Source organism: Typopeltis vanoorti, chromosome 21, assembly GCF_054136105.1.
Source record: "Typopeltis vanoorti isolate ZY-2024b chromosome 21, IOZ_Tvanoo_1.0, whole genome shotgun sequence".
Lineage (NCBI taxonomy): Eukaryota > Metazoa > Arthropoda > Arachnida > Uropygi > Thelyphonidae > Typopeltis > Typopeltis vanoorti.
In genome coordinates, this window is record NC_143569.1 from 72,142,640 (window position 1) to 72,166,902 (window position 24,263).

A 24,263-nucleotide genomic window follows, 5' to 3' on the forward strand; every position below is an offset into this window, starting at 1 on the left:
CTTATTTCATGCATCTTCTCTCCATGTGAATTTGTGCTCATTTTTATCTTGGAACATGGTGTTAGTAATAAATAGTCCACGTCCTGAACACAAATCCAATAGGCATTGACCATTATTATTTTCTTATTAGCTTTACTTTTTTCTCCAGATTTTCCCAAAACATTTTTATAAGTCTGGTAATCATTTTCAACTCTGCTGTTTAGATCTCCAACAAGAAAAGACTTTACCTTTGTGTCAGCTGCCATCTTTAATGCCTTGCAAAATTTTTCCATTTCTTCATTAGTAGAACCTTCTGTGGGACCATAGGCACAAATAAGTCTCATTGTCCAGTTCCCCATTCTGATATTTGTTCATATCGCTCTACTTGATACTGCCTGAAATTCAAGATTATCCTTGTATTTAGTGTTGAATATTAGCTGCTCCTTCTTTTACCTGGTTGCTATTGCCTGAATATAACATATTATATTTGTTGCTTTAAAAGATCTCACTGTTTTTGTCTTTTTTGTTTCAGTCATGCCTATTAAATAGATCTGATGCTTATCCAATTCTTCTGATTGTTTCATTTCTTTTCCATTGATGTTACTTACATTGATAGTACCAATCTTAAACTCTGCTAATGGTAAGTTGAGACGTGTTCTGGGATTTGTTCAAGTAGCTGACTTTGCATTGTTTGCCCTGATACCCAGACAAAAACAACAGGGCGATTGTTTAATTGGGTGATGTCCCAGCCAACATGAAACTCTGTCATGTTATATCATCATTTTACACTGTGGTTTAAGCCAATAAGAATACAATTTGGTCAGCTAAATCCCAAGGAGACATTTGTTCAGTATCTGGGTGGATACCTAACAGAGTAGACCACGAGAAGGTGAGGACTGGACATCAGGTACACAGATCCAGTCAGTTCTCTGCATTCCTTAAAAAGCTACGTGGTGGTCTCCTCCCAGTTATACAGCTTTGACCCTTGAGCACCCCTGGTGGGTTGTAAAATTAATTCCAATGAGTGGTTGTTGAACTTTTTCATTTTAATTTTCACAAATAATTGATTATTTAGTCCAGAAGACAAAAAAAAAAAAAAAAACACTTATTTTTTTGTATGTACAAAAATGGATGAATCTTACAGATTTGTCATGCAAAACAGAGTTTGGAAATGACCTCAAAATTTGCCTATCACCAAACAATTTTGAGTGGATATGAAGTGACAGCAAGAAAACTGTTTCTAGATTAACAAACAGTTGAATTTTTTTGCTCTGGAATTAGTATTTATGCCATAATGACTTCCCATACTCGAGCTAATTCAATGAGGAAACATCAGAATTTTCTACTGTCAATTTCTAAGCTAAGAAGAAGTGTGAACAATATCCCTGAAAAAAGAAAGGCTTTGGATTCAAATATTACTGTGACACTCATGTTTATGAAAGTCTTTAAGAAAGAGGAGATTATTTTCAAAATTCTACATTTGGTCTCTATAGTGGGAGCCCTGAATTATTCACTGCTTACCCTGCTCATGATACTAAATGTGCTATAAGTTGCCAATCTTTCAATGTGAAATTGGCATAAACAAGTACAACATATGAAGTTAATTTATCATTTCACTCCTAAAGAAGCAACCACAAATAATACAGTTGAAGGATTCATTTATATTGTTGGGGAGGCAATTATGGGAAAAAAAAGGAAAGGAGAGTTAGTTATTTAACTTATGGTTTACTGGTGCAAGAAGAACAAAGGTCATACTGTGCCATATCAAAGATTACAGCAGTACACAAGGTATTATTAATAAATACTCATAAAGAGATATATTAGTAAATACTATAACCATTTTATTTAATTTGAGTCTCGGGTCTGGATTAGTCCTGAGGGGGTGGAAAGAGGGGAAAATAGTTCCGCTGCATAAAGGAGGTTCCAAGACTGCTGTTGCAAATTACCGACCGATCAGCATATCAGGAGTCATTGTCAAGGTTTTGGAGAAAGTAGTCAAGAGAAAAATACAGGAATGGATAGATGAAAACGGGATACTGTATAGGGAACAACATGGTTTTGTGAAGGGTAAATCATGACTCACTAACTTGCTTACGTTTTATAACACAGTGACGGCTGAACTGGATAAGGGTAATGGGTATACAGTGATACTGCTGGACCTTGCTAAGGCCTTTGACAGGATACCACATGGAATTCTAATCAGTAAACTGCAGCATATGGGGATGGATATAGGGTTAGTGAGATGTATAGGAGGGTGTTGATGGAGAGATATCAGAGAGTAGTTTATTCAGGGGTAGATTCCAAAAGACAACCTGTGACTAGTGGTGTGCCGCAGGGTTCTGTTCTTGGAGGACTACTATTTAATTTGTTCATTAACGATATAGGAAAGGATCTGAGAGGAACTGTTCATTTGTTTGCTGATGATGCAAAGTTGGGTAGAGCAATAGTGAATGCAGAACGTGTCAAAATTTTGCAGGATGATTTGGATAGATGGTGAAAAGATTAGAAGCAGTATACTACATTGGTGGAACTGTACTCCAGGAGATTGAAGAGAACGAGGCCAGGTATTTGGGAGTGTTGGTGGATAGGGAGTTGAGGTTTAGGGGGTACATTGCAAAAGTGGCTAAATCAGCTCATCAAATCACTTGGTTACTAAAGAATACTTTGACAAGCAGAGACAAGCAAGTTATTGTTCCTCTGTATCGAGCTTTGATAAGACCCCATCTTGACTACTGTGCCCAGATCTGGGCCCCAGTGTTTCTTCTTGATGGGGAGGAGATGGAGAGGATCCAGAGGCGAGTGACCAAAATGATAGCAGGTCTATGGAATGAACCTTATGAGAACAGGTTGAAGATTTGTGGGTTGCAGGTGGAAAAGGGGTGATATGATTGAGACATTCAAATTACTGAAGGGTTTCTATAAGATTAATTCAGAGAAAGTTAAACAGAAATCTTGATATTTTATACATGGGGCTACTTACCGAATCCTCAATAAGTCCACAATACCACAATGTAATTTAGGTGAACCCTATATTCCAGAAGGCCTTGCACGGTATGCTAGTCTATTGATAGTTTCCTGATCTATGGATGTTGGTTCATCCAGTAACTTGTTGAGTTTTTTTGATCTGTCTTTTAGTAGGACTATAATTAAGCTGGGAATATGTATTGCGATCTCGAAACAATAATTTCATTTTCTGATTGTATGAATTAGTATCTAAGACTACAGTGGTATTCCTCTTGTCAGTTTGGTGATAAATATGTTGCTATTTCGTTTTAAGGAGTTTAGAGCTTTTAATTCTGATGGTGGGATATTCAATACATATATACTCCCAAGAAATTTACTCATTTCTAAATAATATCAAAAACCTACATCCTTGCATCAAATTCACACTAGAAAAAAATCATCACAAGGTATTTCCTTCCTCGATATACACATCCAACGTAAACAAGATGGTTCCATTTCCATTTCTGTCTATCAAAAACCAACTTTTTCAGGTTGTTACGTCCACAATATATTAGCTCACCGCCATCTCCAAAACACGGCATCAAAATCTTTGGTATCCAGAGTACACAAATTTTATTCCTCTGAAGAATCTTTATTATTATTATTACGGGTATCTCCATGGAGTCAGCAGACTCATCGCGGGAGACCCAAACTAGCAAAACAATATCTGTCATATCTCTTCTTGAATTCATTAACAGACGAAGAGCTCACAACTAAGTCAGGCAATGAATTCCACTCATTCACCACCCTCCAGGCAAAAAACCTTGTTCTGACACCTTTGTTAACCACACTCTTCTTTAATTTCCAGAGATGACCTCTTGTTCTTCCATCACTTTCACACAGCTGAAACATTTCCCCTGCATCAATCCTATAAAAACCTTTTAGTAATTTGAATGTTTCTATCATATCCCCTCTTCTTCGCCTATCAACCAATCTCTGCAATCCACAAGCTCTCAATCTATCAATGTAGGGAGCATTTTTTATATCACTCACCAACTTGGTCACTCATCTCTGAACCCTCTCCACAGCCTCCTCATCTCCAAGGAATCCAGGTGACCAGACCTGAGCACAGTAATCCAAATGTGGAAGTATCAATGCTTTATAAAGGGGAATAATAACCTCTTTATCTCTGGATGTCAGTGTGTTCCTCAACAACCAAGTAATCCTATGTGCAATCTTGGACACCTTAGCAATGTGTCCTCTGAACTTCATCTCCCTATCTACCAATACCCCTAAGTCCCTAGCCTTATCAATCTCTTGGAGTACCTTTCCATCGATGTAGTACACAGCTGGTAATCTTTTAATCCCAAAATGCATGACTTTACACTTTTCCACATTGAACTGACATCCATTTTCTTTTGCCCATTTTACCAGCTTATTTAAATCCTCCTGCAAACTTTCAACATCAGCTTGATTTTTTATTGCACTACACAACTTTGCATCATCAGCAAACAACTGAATATCTCCCTTTAAGCCGTTTCCTATATCATTTATATACAAATTAAACAACATTGGCCCAAGCACAGAGCCCTGAGGCACACCACTGGTCACCTGCCTCATTCTGGACTCGGCTCCTCCATACACCACCTTATGGTATCTCTCCCTGAGCCATTCTCCTATCCATATCACCAATTTAATATCCATTCCCATCTGCTCCAATTTGCGTAACAGTGTTCTATGGGGTATCCTGTCAAAAGCCTTAGCAAAATCCAGAAGTACCACTGTGTAGCCAGTTCCTTTGTCCAACTCAGATGTTATTCTATTATGAATAGTTAATAGATTGCTAAGGCAGGATCTACCTTTAACAAAACCATGTTGGCCTCTATAGAGTATCATATCCTGATCCACCCATTCTTGAATTTTGTCTTTAACCAACTTTTCCAATACTTTTACCACTACTCCTGAGATGGTGATTGGTCTTTAATTCAATACTGCAGTTTTAGAGCCACCCTTATGCAAAGGAACCACTTTGCCTAACTTCCACTCCCTAGGGACCATACCAGAGTTCAAACTTAAGTTAAATATCCAAGTGAGAGGGGTTGACAATTCATTTGCACATTCACGCAACACCCGAGCTGATATTCCATCTAAGCCTACCGCAGTATTTGCATTTAAGTTTTGCAATATATTTAATACCTCTGATTCTTTAGCTTCAATTCTCACATTAGGTATTGCTGTAGGTATAGAGATATCCTCACTTGGGTGATAGACTTTTGAAAAGTGATCACTCAGTAACTCGACTATTACATCTGATTTTGTCACCTCAATACCATCAGCACCCACTAAGGTTATCCTTCCGAAGTCATTCTTCCTCTTACTTGCCACATAGCGGAAGAACTCTTTGGGATTACCCTTGATCTCTTTGGCTAAGGTCTTCTCATAATCTGATTTAGCTTTTCTTACTATGCTGGTAACCTTCCTAGCTTGAGCCTTGTACTGCTCATGGGTGTCCTGATCGCCTTTCTCCTTGTAAATTCTCCATAACATTTTCTTTTTTTGCAGTTCAAGCTTGATACTACTGCTCATCCATCTAATGCCTGCCTTGTTTGACCTCCTAACCATGGGGACACAATCTGATATTGCCTTCCTCAGATACCCGCTGATTTTATCCCAAGCACTGCTAACATCTTTCCCTTGCAATATGTTCTGCCATGGGATGGCTGCAAGCTCACTCCGAAGCTTGTTATAATTGCCTAACCTGTAGTTCCGTACATACCCCCTTCTTAATAGAAAAATCCACAGATTTTGCAACCTCCCAAGTCAATACCACATGATCGCTTTCACCAACTGGAGGTAACGAGGACACCTTACTTATGCATATAACCTCTGAACCAATAACCAGGTCCAACACTCTCACACCACGTGTCCCTTCAGTTACGTGCTGTTTCAAGTAATTATCTCGTAGAAGATGTATGAATTCCATTTCCTTTTTGCTACGTGATATTTCCTCCTTCCAATTGATATCACCGTAATTAAAATCCCCCATAATAATCACTAAGCCTTCACTCATTGCACTAAGTTGCTGATGCATGAATTCAATATCTCCCCCCGTATTCCCTGGCCTATAGCAGCATCCAACTGTATATTTGGTTGCGTTGGTCACTATTTCGCACCAGACTGCCTCAAATGAACTCTCATTCACATGTCTATCATCATGATATACTACTTTCTTTGGCTGCAACACATCAGCTATCATCAACAGTACTCCTCCTCCTGTTCTATCTTCTCTATCCTCCCTGAAAATACTGTACCCATCACATTCAATTCCAGTGACCACATCTTCTGCTGACAGCCAAGTTTCACTAATGCCTACAACTTTTGGTGAGATTTCACTGACTAATGCCAAAAATTCTTCTCTCTTATTTCGAATGCTTCTAGCATTGGTATACAAAAATTGCAGATTCCCTCTAGATCTTGTACCGGCTTTAGAACTGATATATAAGTCACTAACTACCGTAGTCCTATGCCGATTTTTATCCCCTCTCTTCTGCAATTTATTCAGCCTATAAGGATCAATAAATACACAATCAGTGCTAAAGTTTCTCTCTCTTACACTCAACCTTTTCAATATTAGTTTCCCTGCCCAATAACTTCAACCTGTTCAGAAAACAATAACTTCTTCAATCGCTTATGTCCTTCCATGTTAAGATGCAGTCCATCTCTAGCATACAACAGCCTTTTTCCTTCAAACACACTCCAAACATCAACAAACTCCAGACCTCTTTTTCTGCACATTCTTGCAATCATATCATTCATTATCATTGCTCGTCTACTTAACTCGTAATTGTCAAAACGAGGCAGCACACACACTATTCTCCCATTGACACTTTTCCTCTTCACAATATCTAATAGTGTTCTTAAATCTTTTCCTACCCGATTTATACTACCTCTCAGGTCATTCGTACCCACCATAACTATCATCTTGTCTGCTTCATGCCCTCTCTTTATTGCTAAAGCCACTCTTTCTATTGTCCCATCAGCCAAGCACTCCTCATGCATACCACTCTCCATACCCTTAATCATAGAATCACCATATATTTTACCACTCTTAACTTCATTCAAGTCCACACTCATGGACTCATTCTCTACACTATTCAGCATGACTCTCCCAGCTTCATTACTCAACTCTCTATTACTTACCCCCCCACTCTCACTACATCTCATTTCTTCTAGGCCACTTGTGGTTTTATTATATTGACTCCCATACTATTTATTACTGAATCATTCACCAAAGACTCACCCATATGTAATCCTGTTCTAGTTACTTCAGCTAAAGTAATCTCTATAGTCCTAATTTCTCTGTTTAACACATTAAACTCCGCTTTAACTTCCAGTATCTCCTTACCGATCACTTCCACTTCCTCATGAAGAAGATGAAGGTCATTTTTCATTTTCATAAACTCCCGCCGAAGTTCTTCCGCTACGGTCCCGATGTCAGCTTCCATTCCTAAACGCTCCAGCCTATCCCGACACTTCTCACATACATCGACATTTTCGTTCTTCTCATTTTGCCAGACCGACCACAGATCCTTCACATTTTTCGGTGCATACATATAGCAGTTTCTGCAACGCATCCATTGCGAAAAATCTAACGCTGAGCCGGCCTTTCGTGTAGTAGTAGAAGTCCTGCGCGCCGCTGACGTACGTTTCTTGTTGGACGCCATCTTTACACATTCAAATCTTTAAAACAAGAATTGGAAATTATTAAAGATACAACCTTACTAAATGGGTATAATCCAATAACAACTCAAAAATTTATTAGCCATTCTCCTACACATCAACCCAGACAAGACAAGACATCCATAGGACTCCTATACTATATATCAAAGGCATCTCTGAATGTCAAAAATTATGAAGAAATACAAACTCGCTGCTACCTATAAACCAATCAACCAAATTTACAATTTGCTGCCAAAAGACAAATTCTCACCACTGATGCTACCTGGCATATATGAAGTGCCATGTTCTTGTCTTACTATGGACAAACAGGAAGATCTGTAAACAAACCTCACAAATCTAGTCTCGTGCAACATGAAATTGTAAATGCCAACTACATTATCCAATGGCAACACAACAAGCTACTACATTGATCTATATATAAACATAAGCGTTTGTAAAAAGAAAGTGCTGAAGCCTTACGTCACAGACCCAATCTTCACAGTAATGACTGTCTCACTATTCCAAAGGTCTGGGAAATTGTTATCCTCAACTGAATAAAATAAATTTATCAGTTATATTTTAATTTAATTACCATCCAATAGTATTTAATCCTTAAACATGCTAATGTATATAGAGGGATTCCAATGTAAACACGCGCACTACTGTGTTTTTTTTTAATGTAATTCCTATTGTTGTTTAATAACTGTACTGATGATGTCTGATGATACTTAAGACGAAATATTTATATATTATTGAAAAGTTAATTAATTATGTGGCATATGTGTGAATTTATAGTTTAGAATACTCCACAGGTTTCTCTATATAAGATAGTAAATACTATGCATGTACAAAAAATTAAGTTGAGCAATGCAGTATCTACATGTAACCAAAATTTATAATCAAATGTGTTTGAATAAATTAATTCTTTGAAGTTAGAAATGTCATGCAATTTGTCTGGGTAGGATAACAATCTGAATATATATAGCTCACACAGATAAGTAAACTAACAATTATAAGACTTATTTTCTTTTTCATGAAGTTAAGAAAAGATATTAATCAGATATTAATTAATGTTCTTAAAAATGAACAGAATTTTTACTTGTCAATAAATTTATGAACATTCAAGGAAATACCAGCACAATATGAAAAAGTTTTGTGCATTTTCAAATCATGTAGCTAAGTTTGTGATAAACTTTACTAGTTGAAAAAAGATATTTTCTGACTTGTTTCTTGATTATGCACATGTCATGTAAAAGCAACAAGAATCACTTTTCTCTTCTTTTACATGACGAGATTTTCCTCAGAAAAAAACTAAATTGTTTGATATGTTATTCAAAGATAATATACATATAAGTAGGAATGAAAAAATAAAAAAAAAAGTATTTGGTATTCTTTCAACAGTAAGCAGTACTGCAAGCATGAACTGTCTTAATACTAGCTAGTTTTCACAGAGAAACATAATGCTTAAAGCTATCCATCCAATATAGAAGGAAAATCTGTGTTATAATCTGGTAATACTTGATTTTACAAATATTATATATATATACAATATAAAGGTATATTGTAATATGTATACTGGTGTCCAAAAGCTAAGGTTGAGCTATATTTTTATCTGTATATAAAAAAAATTTCATGACTACAGCCAAATGTGGACATAAATTTATTGCCAGCATACTAATAAATTATATTACACAAAAAATGTGTTATAAATTTCATACAAATTAAATTGCAATTTTTTTTTTTTTTTTTAGCAAATTACAAATTTTCTATGGAAGTAGTTAAGGAATTAATGTACAGTGCTTACAGAAAACTATGCATAGACACATTTCAGTATGGAATATATTCACCCTGAACTGTGATGCAGCTCTCACAACATCATACCATGCTTAGCACCAAATGATCAGGAGTTGCTGAGGAAAACTGGCCCACTCCTCATTCAAAGCAAGGATTAAGCCTTGTTTGTTTCCTGGAGGGGAATTTCGGGCAGCAATGCATCTCCCTATATGGGACCTGGGGAGTGTGCTGGCCAGTCAATTCAATTAATATCCTTGTTCTTCAGATGTATCTCCACTGCTCGTGTCTGATGTGGTGTGACACTGTCATTTATAGAAATGAATTCTTCACCTACAGCACCACAGAACAATCGAACATGACATTGAAGAACTTTGAAACTTTGTTGCAATTTTGTTCACCAGTCATTGTATCCCCTTTTTCCAGCATTTGTAGCTCCTGTAATTCTCACATTCAGCTTCATTCCCTTTTTTATAGATAAGAACTATGACAGCTCTACTCCAATCATCTAGAATTCGATCCTCTAACCAAGCCCTCTGAATTATGTAGAACAACCACTGCAAAACTTTTGTACCTCCATAATTGAGCATTTCTGGTCTAAATATCATCTACTTCAGCTGCCTTTCCACATTTCAAGTTTTTAGCAGTTTTTTCTACCTCAAGTATTGATATGTACTCTCTTGAAAATTTTCTACTACCATTCTCTCACTGCTTGTTTCATTTAACGATCTCCCAAAGTAATTACTCCAGATATCTAGGATATCCTTATCTTCAGTTTTCATGTTACAGTATTCTTTCCACCATTTCTGAGCTTTTTCAATAGCCTCTGGAACATAGCCACTTTCCTGATATTACCTTCTATATTCTTATCAAAGTCTTCCCATGACTTTAGTTCAGCTACTTTCATAGATAGTATAGCTCTCATTTAGGGTATCAGCAGATACCCTAAATGAATACATTTTTCTCTGTATTCATTTAGGGTATCTGCTGATTTATTTGCTACGAACTTTCAGTATGCTTTCTTATTTTCATGGACTGCTTCTTTAACTTCTTGTGTCAGGCATGGCGTTCTTATTTTTCTATCTTTGCAGACAAATTCATTACATATCTCCTTAGCTGAATCAATGTTTTTTTCAGTTTGCCACTGAAACTCCAAGGTTTGGTTCTTGTTTTGGAACTGTTTCATTCTTTCTTCAATAATGTTTGTATAGCTGAGTTTACAGTTTACCTGTAAAAATTGCTCAACTTTAATTCTTTTTAAAACTATTTTGCGTATTGTTCTTTCAATGTGATATTCATTATTTTCCTACTTAAAACTAAGTGATGGTCACTTCTGATTTCAAATCCTCTGTACACTCTTGCATCCTCAACCAGCATATGAAGATATCACTATCAACAATAACATAGTCAATGAGGCTTTTCTTTGTGTTTTCTCTCCATGTGAACTTGTGCACTTCTTTATGTTGGAACGTGATGTAAGTAATGACTAGTCCACATCCTGAGCAAAAATTCAACAGATACTGTTCTTATTAGCCTTGCCCTTTGCTCCAAATTTTTCTAAAACATTTCTGTATGCTTGGTAGGATTCACTTCCTATTCTACTGTTTAGATCTCCAACAAGTACCACTCTCAATTTTTTTTTTGTTAGCCACTTGCTCTAATGTCTTGAAAAACTCCTCCACTTCATCCATAGGAGAACCATCTGTGGGACCATAGGCACAGATAAGTTTCATTATCCATTTCCCTATTTTGAAGTTTGTGCACATAACTAACTCTTGAAATTGCCTTTGAATCAAAAAGTTTATCTTCATGTTTGCATTGAATGCTATTGCTATGATTGCCCTAATTGCACCCATTGCAACTAGGCAGGTACAATGGGTGCACAGGAAAAGGGCCCCAGTATGAATGGGACCGTGAAATGGGGTATCAAAAAATAATCAGTATTATATTTTCATTTTCAAATTTTAAATGTTGCTGATTCATAAACATATATTATAATATTTATAAACCAAATTTCTATTTCTATCGTATTTTTATTATTTTTTTTTTTTTTTCCAAAAACAAAAGGTGGGAGGGGGGGGGCAAAAATAAAATCTTGCATATGGCCCATGAAAAGCTAGTTACAGTACTGGTAACATCCGATACTTATCATTTAGTAAGATCTCACCTGTTTTTATCTTCTCTGTTTCAGTGATACCAATTATGTCCATGTTTTCCAGTTCTTCTGTATGCTCAATTTCCTTTCCATTAATACTCCTGATATTAATCTTTTCTGTCTTCAGTTCTTGTGATGGTAGGATTGTTCTTCTTTGTTGAGCTTGAGTTTGTTCCAGAAATTAAATTTTCATTGCTTGCCCTGGTTCGCTGATAAAAACAGTGGACATTTTTTTAAATGGGAGATGCCCCCAGCTGACATGAAATCTTATCATTTATACAGTCTCACCAATTATAGAGTAAAATTTGGTCGACTAAGTCCCAAATTGAAAACCCATCCTTGTTTGTTCAGTACCCAGTTGATACTTACTAAATGGGATGCACCACATGAAGGTAACGAATGGACATTAGGTCAGAAACCCTGGTCAGTCCTCCAAATTCCATAAAGGTGATGCGGAGGTCTCCTCTGTTATTTGACTTTGACCATTAAGCAATCCTAAAATGAAGTGCATTTAATATTCTTTATTTTAACACTCAGTTTAATATCACTTTGAATCATCCTACTGACTGTGCCAGATATACCTTTGAATCTTACTTTTAGTGCTGCCTCAGAGTGGTTCATCTTAAATTTAAACTCATTGTTAATTGATAATCGTAGGTCGAAGCTGCCATCCACTCCGTGTAGAATTTTCGTACGTAATCCTTGAATGGTTTGTTGACTAATACATCCAAGGGCTGTAGACAAGGTGTAAGACCACCTGAATAATGGCCACATCAGTCTTCACATCCGAAAGTTATTTTACTATTTCAGGTCCAAAGTGTCCGTGGAAACTACCAGGGAGAGCCGGGCATCAAAATAAGGCACATGGCCATTTGTTCCAAACTGTTCTAATCCAATCTTGAACTACTGTAGTGTCCATCCACCCTTTTTCTTGAACTCTTACATGAATTCCAGGGGGAAATTTATCCTTCGGCATTGTTTTACATTTGAATATTACATAAGGAGGCAACTTTCTTCCATCTGCAGTAATTGTGAGCATGATGGTGCATCACTGTTTTTCACTTCCAGCTGTGCACATTACTGAGCTTTTTTTCACCTTTTGTCTGTTAGTGCTGTTTGGTGTGGCCTGTTAGAATTGAGGTGTGTTTGATTGACACTGGATGTTTGTGATAACATATAGTTATTGCTCTTCCTAAGTTGAATCATATAGTGATGAAAATCCATCACTTTATCCTCAAAATCTTTCAGCATTCTTTGGCAAAAGGATGCCCTTCAATGCAAAGAAATACTTTTCCTCTTCATGAATGTATGCAAGGTATATGCGAAACTTTTTAATTTCTTTTTTTCGTAAAGTAATATCAGGGGTGCAAGATATATGCGAGTAAATACAATATTATATTCTCAATTATCTCCATACAGTCAAAGACTCATCATGGAAGGCTTGTGCTAACTATTATTCCCAAAATACCGATCATATTTCTCCACGAACTCACTCACCAATGCTACCCCTGGCAATGCATTCCACTCTATCATCACCCACCAAGAAAAAAATCTAGTCCTCACATCCTTGCTAACCATGCTCTTACAATTTCCAGTGATAAACCCCTTGTTCTCTCCCTTCACGACATACACTGAAAAGTCTTTATGTCAATCCTGTAAAAATGATTTTAATAACTTAAATGTTTCTGTGAATCCCCTCTTTTCCAAATATCTTCTGAAATCCACAGACCTTCAATCTATCCCCCATATGAAGCATTCCATAATCCTATCACAATCGTCATCACTTACCTTTGGATCATCTTCACAACTTCCTCATTCACAAGGAATCTAGGCAAGATCTACACACAATAGGCTAGAACCTTATTAAACCCTTATAAAAAGGATAACAGGGATGCTTAAGGGTCAAAGTTATATAATTGAGATGAGACCTCCACATAGCCTTTAAAGGAATGCGGAGAATCGATCAGGGCTTCTGACTTAATGTCCAATTCTCACCTTCTCACGATGCACCCTGTTAGGTATCAACCTGGATACTGAACGAATGAGGATGGGTTGGCAATTTGGCATTTAGCCAACTAAATTGTATTCTTATTGGCTTAAACCAAAATAAAAAATGATGGTACAACATGACAGAATTTCATGCAGTTCAGGCGTCGCCTGGTTAAATAAGGCCCTCGTTGTTTTTACCAGGGAACCTGGCAAACAGCAAAATGTCAGCTACTGGAACAAATCCTAAAATCCACACCAACTCAACATCACCAGAGTTCAAGATCGGTACTATCAACATAAGAAACCTGAATGGTAAAGAAATGGAGCTAGTTGAGGCATTAGATAAGTACCAGATTGACATAATAGGGGTGGCTGAAACATAAAAAGGCAAAAACTGGTAAGATCTTTCTGAGAAATAAATACCAAATGTTATATTCAGGCAATGACAATCAAGGAAAAGAAGGAGTATCCATAGTATTCAACACTAAATACGAGGCTAATCTTCTTGAATGGCAAGCAGTCTCAATTAGAGTGATGTGGCAAATATCAGAATGGGGGAACTGGACAATGAGGCTTATTTGTGCCTATGGTCCCACAGAAGGTTCTACTAAAGGAGAAGTGGAGGGATTTTTTGAGGCTTCAGATAAGTACCAGATTTACATAATAGGGGTGACTGAAACAAAAAAAGGCAAAAACTGGTAAGATCTTTCTGAGAAATAAATACAAAATGTTATATTCAGGCAATGACAATCAAGGAAAAGAAGGAGTATCCATAGTATTGAACACTAAATACGAGGCTAATCTTCTTGAATGGCAAGCAGTCTCAATTAGAGTGATGTGGCAAATATCAGAATGGGGGAACTGAACAATGAGGCTTATTTGTGTCTATGGTCCCACAGAAGGTTCTACTAAAGGAGAAGTGGAGGGATTTTTTGAGGCTTCAGATAAGTACCAGATTGACATAATAGGGGTGACTGAAACAAAAAAAGGCAAAAACTGGTAAGATCTTTCTGAGAAATAAATACAAAATGTTATATTCAGGCAATGACAATCAAGGAAAAGAAGGAGTATCCATAGTATTCAACACTAAATACGAGGCTAATCTTCTTGAATGGCAAGCAGTCTCAAGTAGAGTGATGTGGCAAATATCAGAATGGGGGAACTGGACAATGAGACTTATTTGTGCCTATGGTCCCACAGAAGGTTCTACTAAAGGAGAAGTGGAGGGATTTTTTGAGGCTTCAGAAAAAACAACTGACACAATGAAAAAGGAAAAGTTGGTCCTTGTTGAGGATATAAATAGCAGAGTAGGAAATGATTGTAAGACATACAAAATATTTTAGGAAAATTTGGAGAAAAGAAAAAAGCTAATAATAATGGCAAATACCTGTTGGATTTCTGCTCAGGACATGGACTGGTTATTACTAAAACCATGTTCCAACATAAAAATGTGCACAAATTCACATGGAGAGAAGAAGCAAGGAATAAGAAAAGTCTCATTGACTATGTTATTGTTGATAGTGATGTTTTCTCCCTGGTGCAGGACACCAGAGTGTACAGAGGATTTGAAATTGGAAGCGATCACTATTTAGTCTTGAGCAGGATAAAATTGAATTTCATATTGAAAAGAATAACATGTAAGAAAGTTTTAAAGGAAATAAAAGTTGAGCAGCTCTCAGATGTGAACTGTAGACTAAAATACACAAAGATTATTGAAGAAAAAATGAAAGAGTTTGAGAACTGGACCCAAACCTTGGAGATTCAGTGGCAAGCCTTGAAGAAAACACTGATTGTTTCAGCCAGAGAGACATGTAGTGAGGTTGTCTGCAAGGATAGAAAAATCAGAACTCCATGGTGGACACAGGAAGTTAAAGAGGCAATGAAGGAAAAGAAAGCATATCAAAAGTTCCTGGCAAATAAGTCAGCTTTTGCTCTTAGAGAATACAGAGACAAATGTAAGAAAGCTAAACGCTGTGTAAAAAATTAACTAAACGAAAGTCATGGGAAGACTTTAGTAAGAACATAGAAAATAAATATCAAGAAGGTGGCAAGATATTCTGGAGGTTGTTGAAGAAGCTCAGAAATGGAGGAATGAGTGCTATAAAAGGAATTAAGAGATGATAAAGGTCACAGGAAAACAGGAGAAAAAGATATCCTTGAAGTATGGAGTAATTACTTCGAAAAATTGCTAAATGAAACAAGCAGTGATGACAGCACAATGATAAAAAACACTGACCAGGCATGCAGCCAGGAATACATACCCATACTTCAATTAGAAAAAGCCATCAAAAGCCTGAAATGTGGAAAGGCAGCAGAAGTAGATGATATTCGTCCAGAAATGCTCAAGTATGGAGGTATAAAAGTCTTCCAGTGGCTGTGCTGCATAGTTCAGAAGGCCTGTACAGAGGGACGAATTCCCGATGATTGGAGTAGAGCTCTCATATATAAAAAGGAAAATAAAACTGAATATGAGAATTACAGAGGTATTTCTCTACTGAGTGTTCCTGGTAAGATACATACAAGTATATTTGAGAAACGGTTGAGAAGGATTGTGGAAGAAAAGCTTGGTGAAGAACAAGCTGGATTCAGGCCAAATAGGGGCTGTCAGGATCAGATCTTCACTTTACGACAATTAGTTGAGAAAGCATGGGAATATAACAAAGATCTGTATTTAAGTTTTGTCGATTTGGAAAAGGCATATGACAAGGTGCCAAGAGAGAAGCTATTCAATACACTACAGTTATATGGTGTCAATGGGGCATTATATCAAGCAATACTTAGTCTTTATTTGAGTTGCAAGTCAGCAGTTAAAGTTAAAGGAAGTACAAGAAGGTGGTTTAATGTTAAATCTGGTGTCAGACAAGGATGTACATTATCCCATCTGTTATTCATTATCTATATGGATCACATTATGAAAGAAAGTGGTATTAAACATGATATCAAAATTGGAGATGTTAATCTCAGTTCTTTACTTTATGTGGATGATGTTATAATTCTAAATAAATCCATTACAAGTCGGCAAGATTCCCTGACTAAAGTGAATAACTGTTGTAATAGATATGGTATGAAGGTCAGCATTAAAAAGACAAAGACAATGAAAATAGGCAGAAACATTGAAAATATCAACTGCATTGTGAATGGAGAACCTATAGATCAAGTAAAATATTTCAGCTACTTAGGCACAATTTTTAGTGAAGATGATAAATTAAATATGGAAATAGACAACAGAATCAACAAAGCTGGTATGGTAGGAAGTCACCTGAATAAATTTATAAAGAATAAGAGAGAAATTAGCCAAAATACTAAATTAGCTGTATACAAGACTGTATTCAAGCCAATTTTAACTTATGGATCTGAGAGCTGGTCAGAAGTAAAACACTTGACCAAAGACTAGAGACCGCAGATATATGTGTTGAGAAAGATTAGTGGCATGAACAGGAATATCGTATTAAAAACGAGGATATTAGTAAAGAACTTGACATTGCTAGCATTGTCAAGATTACCTCTGCTAACATTGCTAACAGGGCTAATTGTTAGCAGAGGTAATCTCAGGTGGTATGGTCATTTAAACAGAATGGGAAAAGATTAGCAAAACAAGCGTTCTCTGCCAGGTTGGCAGGAAAAAGACCCAGAGGAAGACCAAGATATGGGCGGATTGATACGGTACAAAGTGCCTTAGATAATAGAAATATAAGATCTGATAATGTTGGAGTCTTGACAGGTAACAGACTGATTTGGAGAAAAATTGTAGATAGGAAGTTAGTAATGATGTAATTTTTCATGTAGTACTATCATATCCTGTACACCCCTTGAGGATATATATCAGGAATTTGATGATGATAAATTAAAGCCTAAATGACTGTGCTGTTGTTGATAGTAAAATCTTCATGATGTTTGGTTCAGGACAAAGAGTATCCATTAAATATTTAATTAGATTTTAAGTGGTCATTTAGCTTTGAGCAAGATAAGATTACATAGTAAAAAAGTATAAGAAAATTTTAAAAAATAATCAAAGTCAAGCACCCTTTAAGAGGCAAATTGGAGATTAAATATATAAATATTATTATTTTTTAAAATGAAAGAGTTTGAAATCAAAAATCAAACCTTGTACACTTACTGGCAAACTCTGAAGGAAACAGTGACTGATTCATCCAGGGAAGCATGCAGCAAAGCTTGCAGGGAAGCTTGCAGCATGCAGGCATTGTCTCCAATCACAGAAAATAAATTCATTTGACTCAGGAAGTCAAAGAGGCAGTTATAGAAAAGAAGAAATCATACTGAAAATTCCTAGCAAGCAAATCATCATGTGCACTGAGAGAATACAGAGAAAAATATTGGAAATATGTGTAAAAGCAGCTAAACTAAAGTTATAGGAAGACCTTGGTAAAAATATAGAAGAGATATTACAGGAAGGTGGCAAAATGTTCTAAAGGCTATCAAAAAACATAGAAATTTAGACAGAGTACAGTAAAAAGAATCAGAAATGATAAAGATGACATGAAAACTGAAGATAAGGATATGCTAGTTGTCTGGAGTAATAACTTTGAAACAAGTGATAGAACAGTGGTAGAAAACATTCAAAACAAAAACAGTCAGTTGTACATATCATTAACACGTTCGCTGCCAACTACGAGTATACTCGTAGTTGGTAAACCAGCTACACAAGCCAGCTATGAGTATACTCGTATGACGCTTCCTGCCGGCAAAGAGATTACTGTACTGACCTTGAAGAAGTGAAAATGCTTGGCTTGTGGAGCCAGCTTCAAAACTGTGTATTCTCATAGACAGTATATGCTCTGCACAAGCCAACTACGAGTATACTTGTATGACGCTTACCGCCGGCAACGAGATTACCGTACTGATCTTGAAGAAGTGAAATTGCTTGGCGTACGGGAACAGACTATGCCGAAGTAGCGTGGCAGCGAACGTGTTAATATAGGTAGAAAAAGCCATCAAAAACCTCAAACGTGAAAGGCAGCTAGAGTAGATAATAATCAACAAGAAATGCTCAAATATGGAAGTATAAAAGTTATACAGTTGCTGCACTGAGTATTCCAGGTAAGAGTTATGTAAACATACCTGAGAAAAGGCTAAAAAAAAATTGTGGAAAAAAACTAAGAACAAGCAAGGTTCAGGCCAAACAGAGGTTCTCAGGATCAGATTTTCACTTTAAGACAATTAGCTGAGAAATCATGGGAATGCAATAAGAATATTTGAGTTTTGTGGATCTGGAAATGGCATATTGACAAACTGCTAAGAGAAAAGTTGTTCAAAATGCTACAATTTTATGGTATAAAAAAGACATTTACATCTATAAGTTGTAAGTCAGCAGCTAGAATTGATGGAGATACAGAATGATAATTTGATGTTAATTGTTAATTCATCATTTATATGGATTTTAATTATGAAGGTAAGTTGCATTAAGTCTGATATCAAAATTCGAAACATTAAAATCAGTTCTTTACAGGTCTACAAGATTCCCCAACTAAACTGAATAAATGCTGCGATAAATTTGGTATGAAAATCAGCAATAAAAGACAAAACTAAAAAAACATGCAGAAACATTGAAAACATCAACTGCACCCTGAATGGAGAATTTATAGAACAAGTAAAACATTCTGCTATTTAGTCACAAGTTTTTGTGAAGATGGTAAACTAAATATGGAAAGAGACAACAGAATCAGCAAAAGCTGTATGGCAACAAATAAATTTATACAGAATAACAGAGAAATTAGTCAAAACACTAAAATAGCTGCAATATTCAAACCAATTTTAATTAATGGATCTGAAAGCTCAGTTAGAAGCAGAACCGTTGATTAAAGACTAGACACCATAGATAAAAGAGTTGTGAGAAAAATTATCAGAACAGATGAAACCAATGGCAGAACCACATTAAAAATTAGGATATTAGGCAGGAACCTGAAAATTGATAGCATTCACAAGTGTGTAAGCAAAGCCATTCTAGGGTAGTAACAGAATGGGAGAGGAAATGTAAGCAAAATGAGTATTTTTTAGCTAGGAAAATAGAAAACAGACCAAGAGGAAGACCAAAATCTAGATGGTCTGATATAGTAAGAAGTGTCTTAGAAGTACAAAATATTAGTTTAAGAAGAATAAACAGCTTAATATCAACCAGCACTTTACAAAAAATATCAACAGATTACTCTGTCTCTGACCCCTTATCCACATACAGCATTTATTTGCTATAAGCTTTGCTGCCTCTTATGCATGGGAGTAATATAAAAAAAAGGTCCGACGATATGGGCATCCAGACAGATAACAGATTAATTTGAAGGAAAACTGTCAATAGGAAGTCAGTACTGATTTAAGATTTTCATATATTACTATCATAATATCCTGTAATCCCCTCACCTTGAAGACATATATCAGGAATTTGATAATGTTTATGCATTATTTTTACTACTATCTTCAATTTTTTTTAGACATCCATACATGTCCCTTAGTTTAAGAACGCTAAATTGTGTTCATTTTTCTGTCTTTCTTCGCATAACATGAAATGTTATTGGAAGAAAGACAGAAAAATAAAAAGAATAATTTCTCAATACGAGACACATAGAAAAACATTAAAGAAAAAAAAAAAGTTACACAAAATACATTGTTCTTTTTTATGGGACAAATATAGCCTTTAGACTGCTGTTAATATAGCTTTGGTATGGATTGAATTATAATCAAAGCAACTAAAGCTATGAGCAGTATTTATCTGTTAGTTGCATATGTTCTCCAGCCAGTGTGTCTGTTTTGTGAGATGCAAAAAATAGTTTCTAAGACAACATGCTATCACCTCCAGGTGAAACTGCTAACTCACTCTCTTTCTGTTGAAAAAGCTTTTATAATGGTTGCTCATATCCTAAGTTCAGGATTTGAACTTATGTATAACTGAGAGGAGACCTCCACATAGCATTTAAAGGAATGCAGAGAACCGACCACAGCTTCTGACCTAATGTCCAATCCTCACCTTCTCGTGGTGCACCCTGTTGGGTATCTACCTGGATACTGAACGAATGAGGATGAGCTGGCAATTTGGAATTTAGCCGACCAAATTGTATTCTTATTGGCTTAAACCAATATACAAAATGATGGTACAGCTTGACAAAATTTCATGCCGGCTGGGGTGTCGCCCGGTTACACAAGGCCCCCCACCCGTTGTTTTCGCCAGGGAACCAGGGCGAACAGCGAAAAGTCAGCTACTGGAACAAATCTGAAAGCACACCCCAACTCAACATCACCAGAGTTAAAGATCGGTACTATCAACATAAGAAGCCTGAATGGCAAAGAAATGGAGCTTACTGAGGAATTAGATAAGTACCAGATCGACATAATAGGGGTGACTGAAACAAAAAAGACAAAAACTGGTCAGATCTTTCTGAGAAATAAATACAAAATGTTATATTCAGGCAATGACAATCAAGGAAAAGAAGGGGTAGCCATAGTATTCAACACAAAATACGAGGCTAATCTTCTTGAATAGCATGTAGTCAAGGCAGATGTGGTCAAATATGAGAATGGGGAACTGGACAATGAGACATTTGTGCCTATGGTCCCACAGAAGGTTCTACTAAGGTAGAAGTGGAGGAATTTTTTTGAGGCTTCAGAAAAAACAACTGACACAATGAAAAAGGAAAAGTTGGTCCTTGTTGGGGATCTAAATAGCAGAGTAGGAAATGATTGTCAGACATACAATGATATTTTAGGAAAATTTGGAGAAAAGAGCAAAGCTAATAATAATGGCAAATATCTGTTGGATTTCTGCTCAGGACATGGACTGATTATTACTAACACCATGTTCCAACATAAAAATGTGCACAAATTCACATGGAGAAAAGAGGCAAGGAATAAGAAAAGTCTCATTGACTATGTTATTGTTGATAGTGATGTTTTCTCCCTAGTGTAGGACACCAGTGTATAGAGGATTTGAAATTGGAAGTGATCACTATTTAGTCTTGAGCAGGATAAAATTGAATTTCATATTGAAATGAATAACATGCAAGAAAGTTTTAAAGCAAATAAAAGTTGAGCAGCTCTCAGATGTGAACTGTAAACTAAAATACACAAAGATTATTGAAGAAAAAATGAAAGACTGTGAGAACTGGACCCAAACCTTGGAGATTCAGTGGCAAGCCTTGAAGAAAATATTGATTGATTCAGCTAGAGAGGCATGTGGTGAAGTTGTCTGCAAGGATAGAAAAATTAGAACTCCATGGTGGACACAGGAAGTTAAAAAAGCAGTGAAGGAAAAGAAGAAAGCATATCAAAAGTCAGCTTGTGCTCTTAGAGAATACAGAGACAAATGTAAGAAAGCGAAACACTGTGTAAAACTAGATAAATAAAAGTCACGGGAGGACTTTGGCGAGAACATAGAAAATAAATATCAAGAAGGTGGCAAAATATTCTGGAGTTGTTGAAGAAGCTTAGGAATGGAGGAAAGAGTGCTGTAAAAGGAGTTAGAGACGATAAAGGTGACATGAAAATGGGAGAACAAGATATCCTCGAAGTATGGAGTAATTACTTCGAAAAATTGCTCAATGAAACAAGCAGTGATAGCACAGTGGTAAAAAATACTCAACAGGAACACATATTCATACTTGAAGTAGAAAAAGTTATCAAAGGCTTGAAATGTGGAAAGGCAGCAGGAGTAGATGATATTCGACCAGAAATGCTGATGTATGTTAGTATAAAAGTCTTACAGTGGCTGCACTGCATAGTTCAGAATGCCTGGAAAGAGGGACGAATTCCCGATGATTGGAGTAGAGCTCTCATAGTACCCATATATAAAAAGGGAAATAAAACTGAATGAGAGAATTACAGAGGTATTTCCCTACTGAGTGTTCGTGGTAAGATTTATGCAAGTATACTTGAGAAACGGTTGAGAAGAATTGTGGAAGAAAAGCTTGGTGAAGAACAAGCTGGATTCAGGTCAAATAGAGGCTGCAGGAACAGATCTTCACTTTACGACAAATAGTGGAGAAATCATGGGAATATAACAAAAATCTGTATTTAAGTTTTGTCGATTTGGAAAAGGCATATGACAAGGTGCCAAGAGAGAAGCTATTCAATATGCTACAGTGCTACAGTTATATGGTGTCAATGGGGCATTATAACAAGCAATACTTAGTCTTTATTTGAGTTTTAAGTCAGCAGTTAAAGTTGAAGGAAGTATAGGAAGATGGTTTAATGTTAAATCTGGTGTGAGACAAGGATGTACATTATCCCCCTCTGTTATTCATTATCTATATGGATCACACTATGAAGGAAAGTGGTATTAAACATGATATCAAAATTGGAGAGGTTAATGTCAGCTCTTTGCTTTATATGGACGATGTTATACTTCTAAATAAATCTGCTACAAGTTTGCAAGATTCTCTGACTAAATTGAATAACTGTTGTAATTCATATGGTATGAAGGTCAGCAATAAAAAGACAAAGACAATGAAAATAGGCAGAATCGTTGAAAATGTCAACTGTATTGTGAATGGAGAACTGGTGGAACAAGTAAAACATTTCACCTACTTAGGCACCATTTTTTGTGAAGATGGTAAATTAAATATAGAAATATACAACAGAATCAACAAAACTAGTATGGTAGGAAGTCAACTGAATAAATTCATATGGAATAAGTGAGAAATTAGTTGGAACACTAAATTAGCAGTATACAAGACAGTGTTCAAACCAGTTTTAACTTATGGATCTGAGAGCTGGGTCAGAAGTAAAACACCTGACCAAAGACCAGAGACTGCAGATATGAGAGCCCTGAGAAAGATTAGAGGTGTGAACAGATGGCATCAATGGCAATATCATATTAGGAAAGAACTTGACATTGCCAGCATCCAGGAATGCTTTAGCAGAGCTAATCTCAGGTGGTATGGTCATTAAACAGAATGGGCGAGGAAAGATTAGCAAAGCAAGTGTTCTTTCTCTGCCAGGTTGGCAGGAAAACGACCCCGAAGAAGATCAAGATTAGGTGGATTGATACAGTACAAAGTGCCTTAGACGATAGAAATATAAGATCTGATAATGTTGGCGTCTTGACAAGTAACAGACTGATTTGGAGGAAAATTGTAGATAGGAAGTTAGTAATGATGTAAATTTTTCAAGGAATTTGATGATGATCTTTCCAAATAAAGAAAAAATATAAGGTTGTCCTCACAATAAAGAGGTTCTGTCAGTGTAGCAAGTGGTAGTATTAGTTGTTTAGAATTAATGCCAAAACAGTTAAGATCATAGGTGAATGTGCGCTGGTCAGTTTGTTCTGTGGGAGGGAAAAACCTCTCTTTTCGAAATGTAATGTGTTGAATTTTGTTGTAATGAGTAAAAAGTATGATCAAGATACTAAAGAATAGAGTTCTTGAGTAAACAATCACAATCTTTCATAATCTCCTAGAACTTGCAATTATTTTAAAATAATTTACCTCATTAAATGCCATATTCCTTCTTTATCCTAGTAAGGTCGATCAGTTCATCTGTAAATAAGTCTTTTTTTTTTTTTTTTGGCTACACTTGATATATAATTTTCTCAAATTAATCTGAAAATAAAGCATATTTGAATTAAAAAAAAACAATGCAAGTTATTTGGACTTACAATAAAACAAAATTGATGAATAATCTAACCTAGTAAAAATTATAAGTTCAACTAAAAATTATCAGTAAAGGATTACACTATAGTAATAAA

General features: G+C 36.1%; 1 protein-coding gene across 1 annotated transcript in view; it reads right to left on the minus strand.

Moving 5' to 3' along the window:
* LOC150094964 (serine/threonine-protein kinase 26-like) overlaps positions 1–24,263 on the minus strand; it is a 330,587-nt gene that overhangs the window by 282,312 nt on the left and 24,012 nt on the right. Inside the window, exon 2 of the mRNA XM_090411052.1 lies at positions 24,004–24,117. Within this exon, the coding sequence (XP_090267178.1) occupies positions 24,004–24,018 (15 nt within the window). The 5' untranslated portion in view covers positions 24,019–24,117. The remainder of the gene's footprint in view (positions 1–24,003; positions 24,118–24,263) is intronic.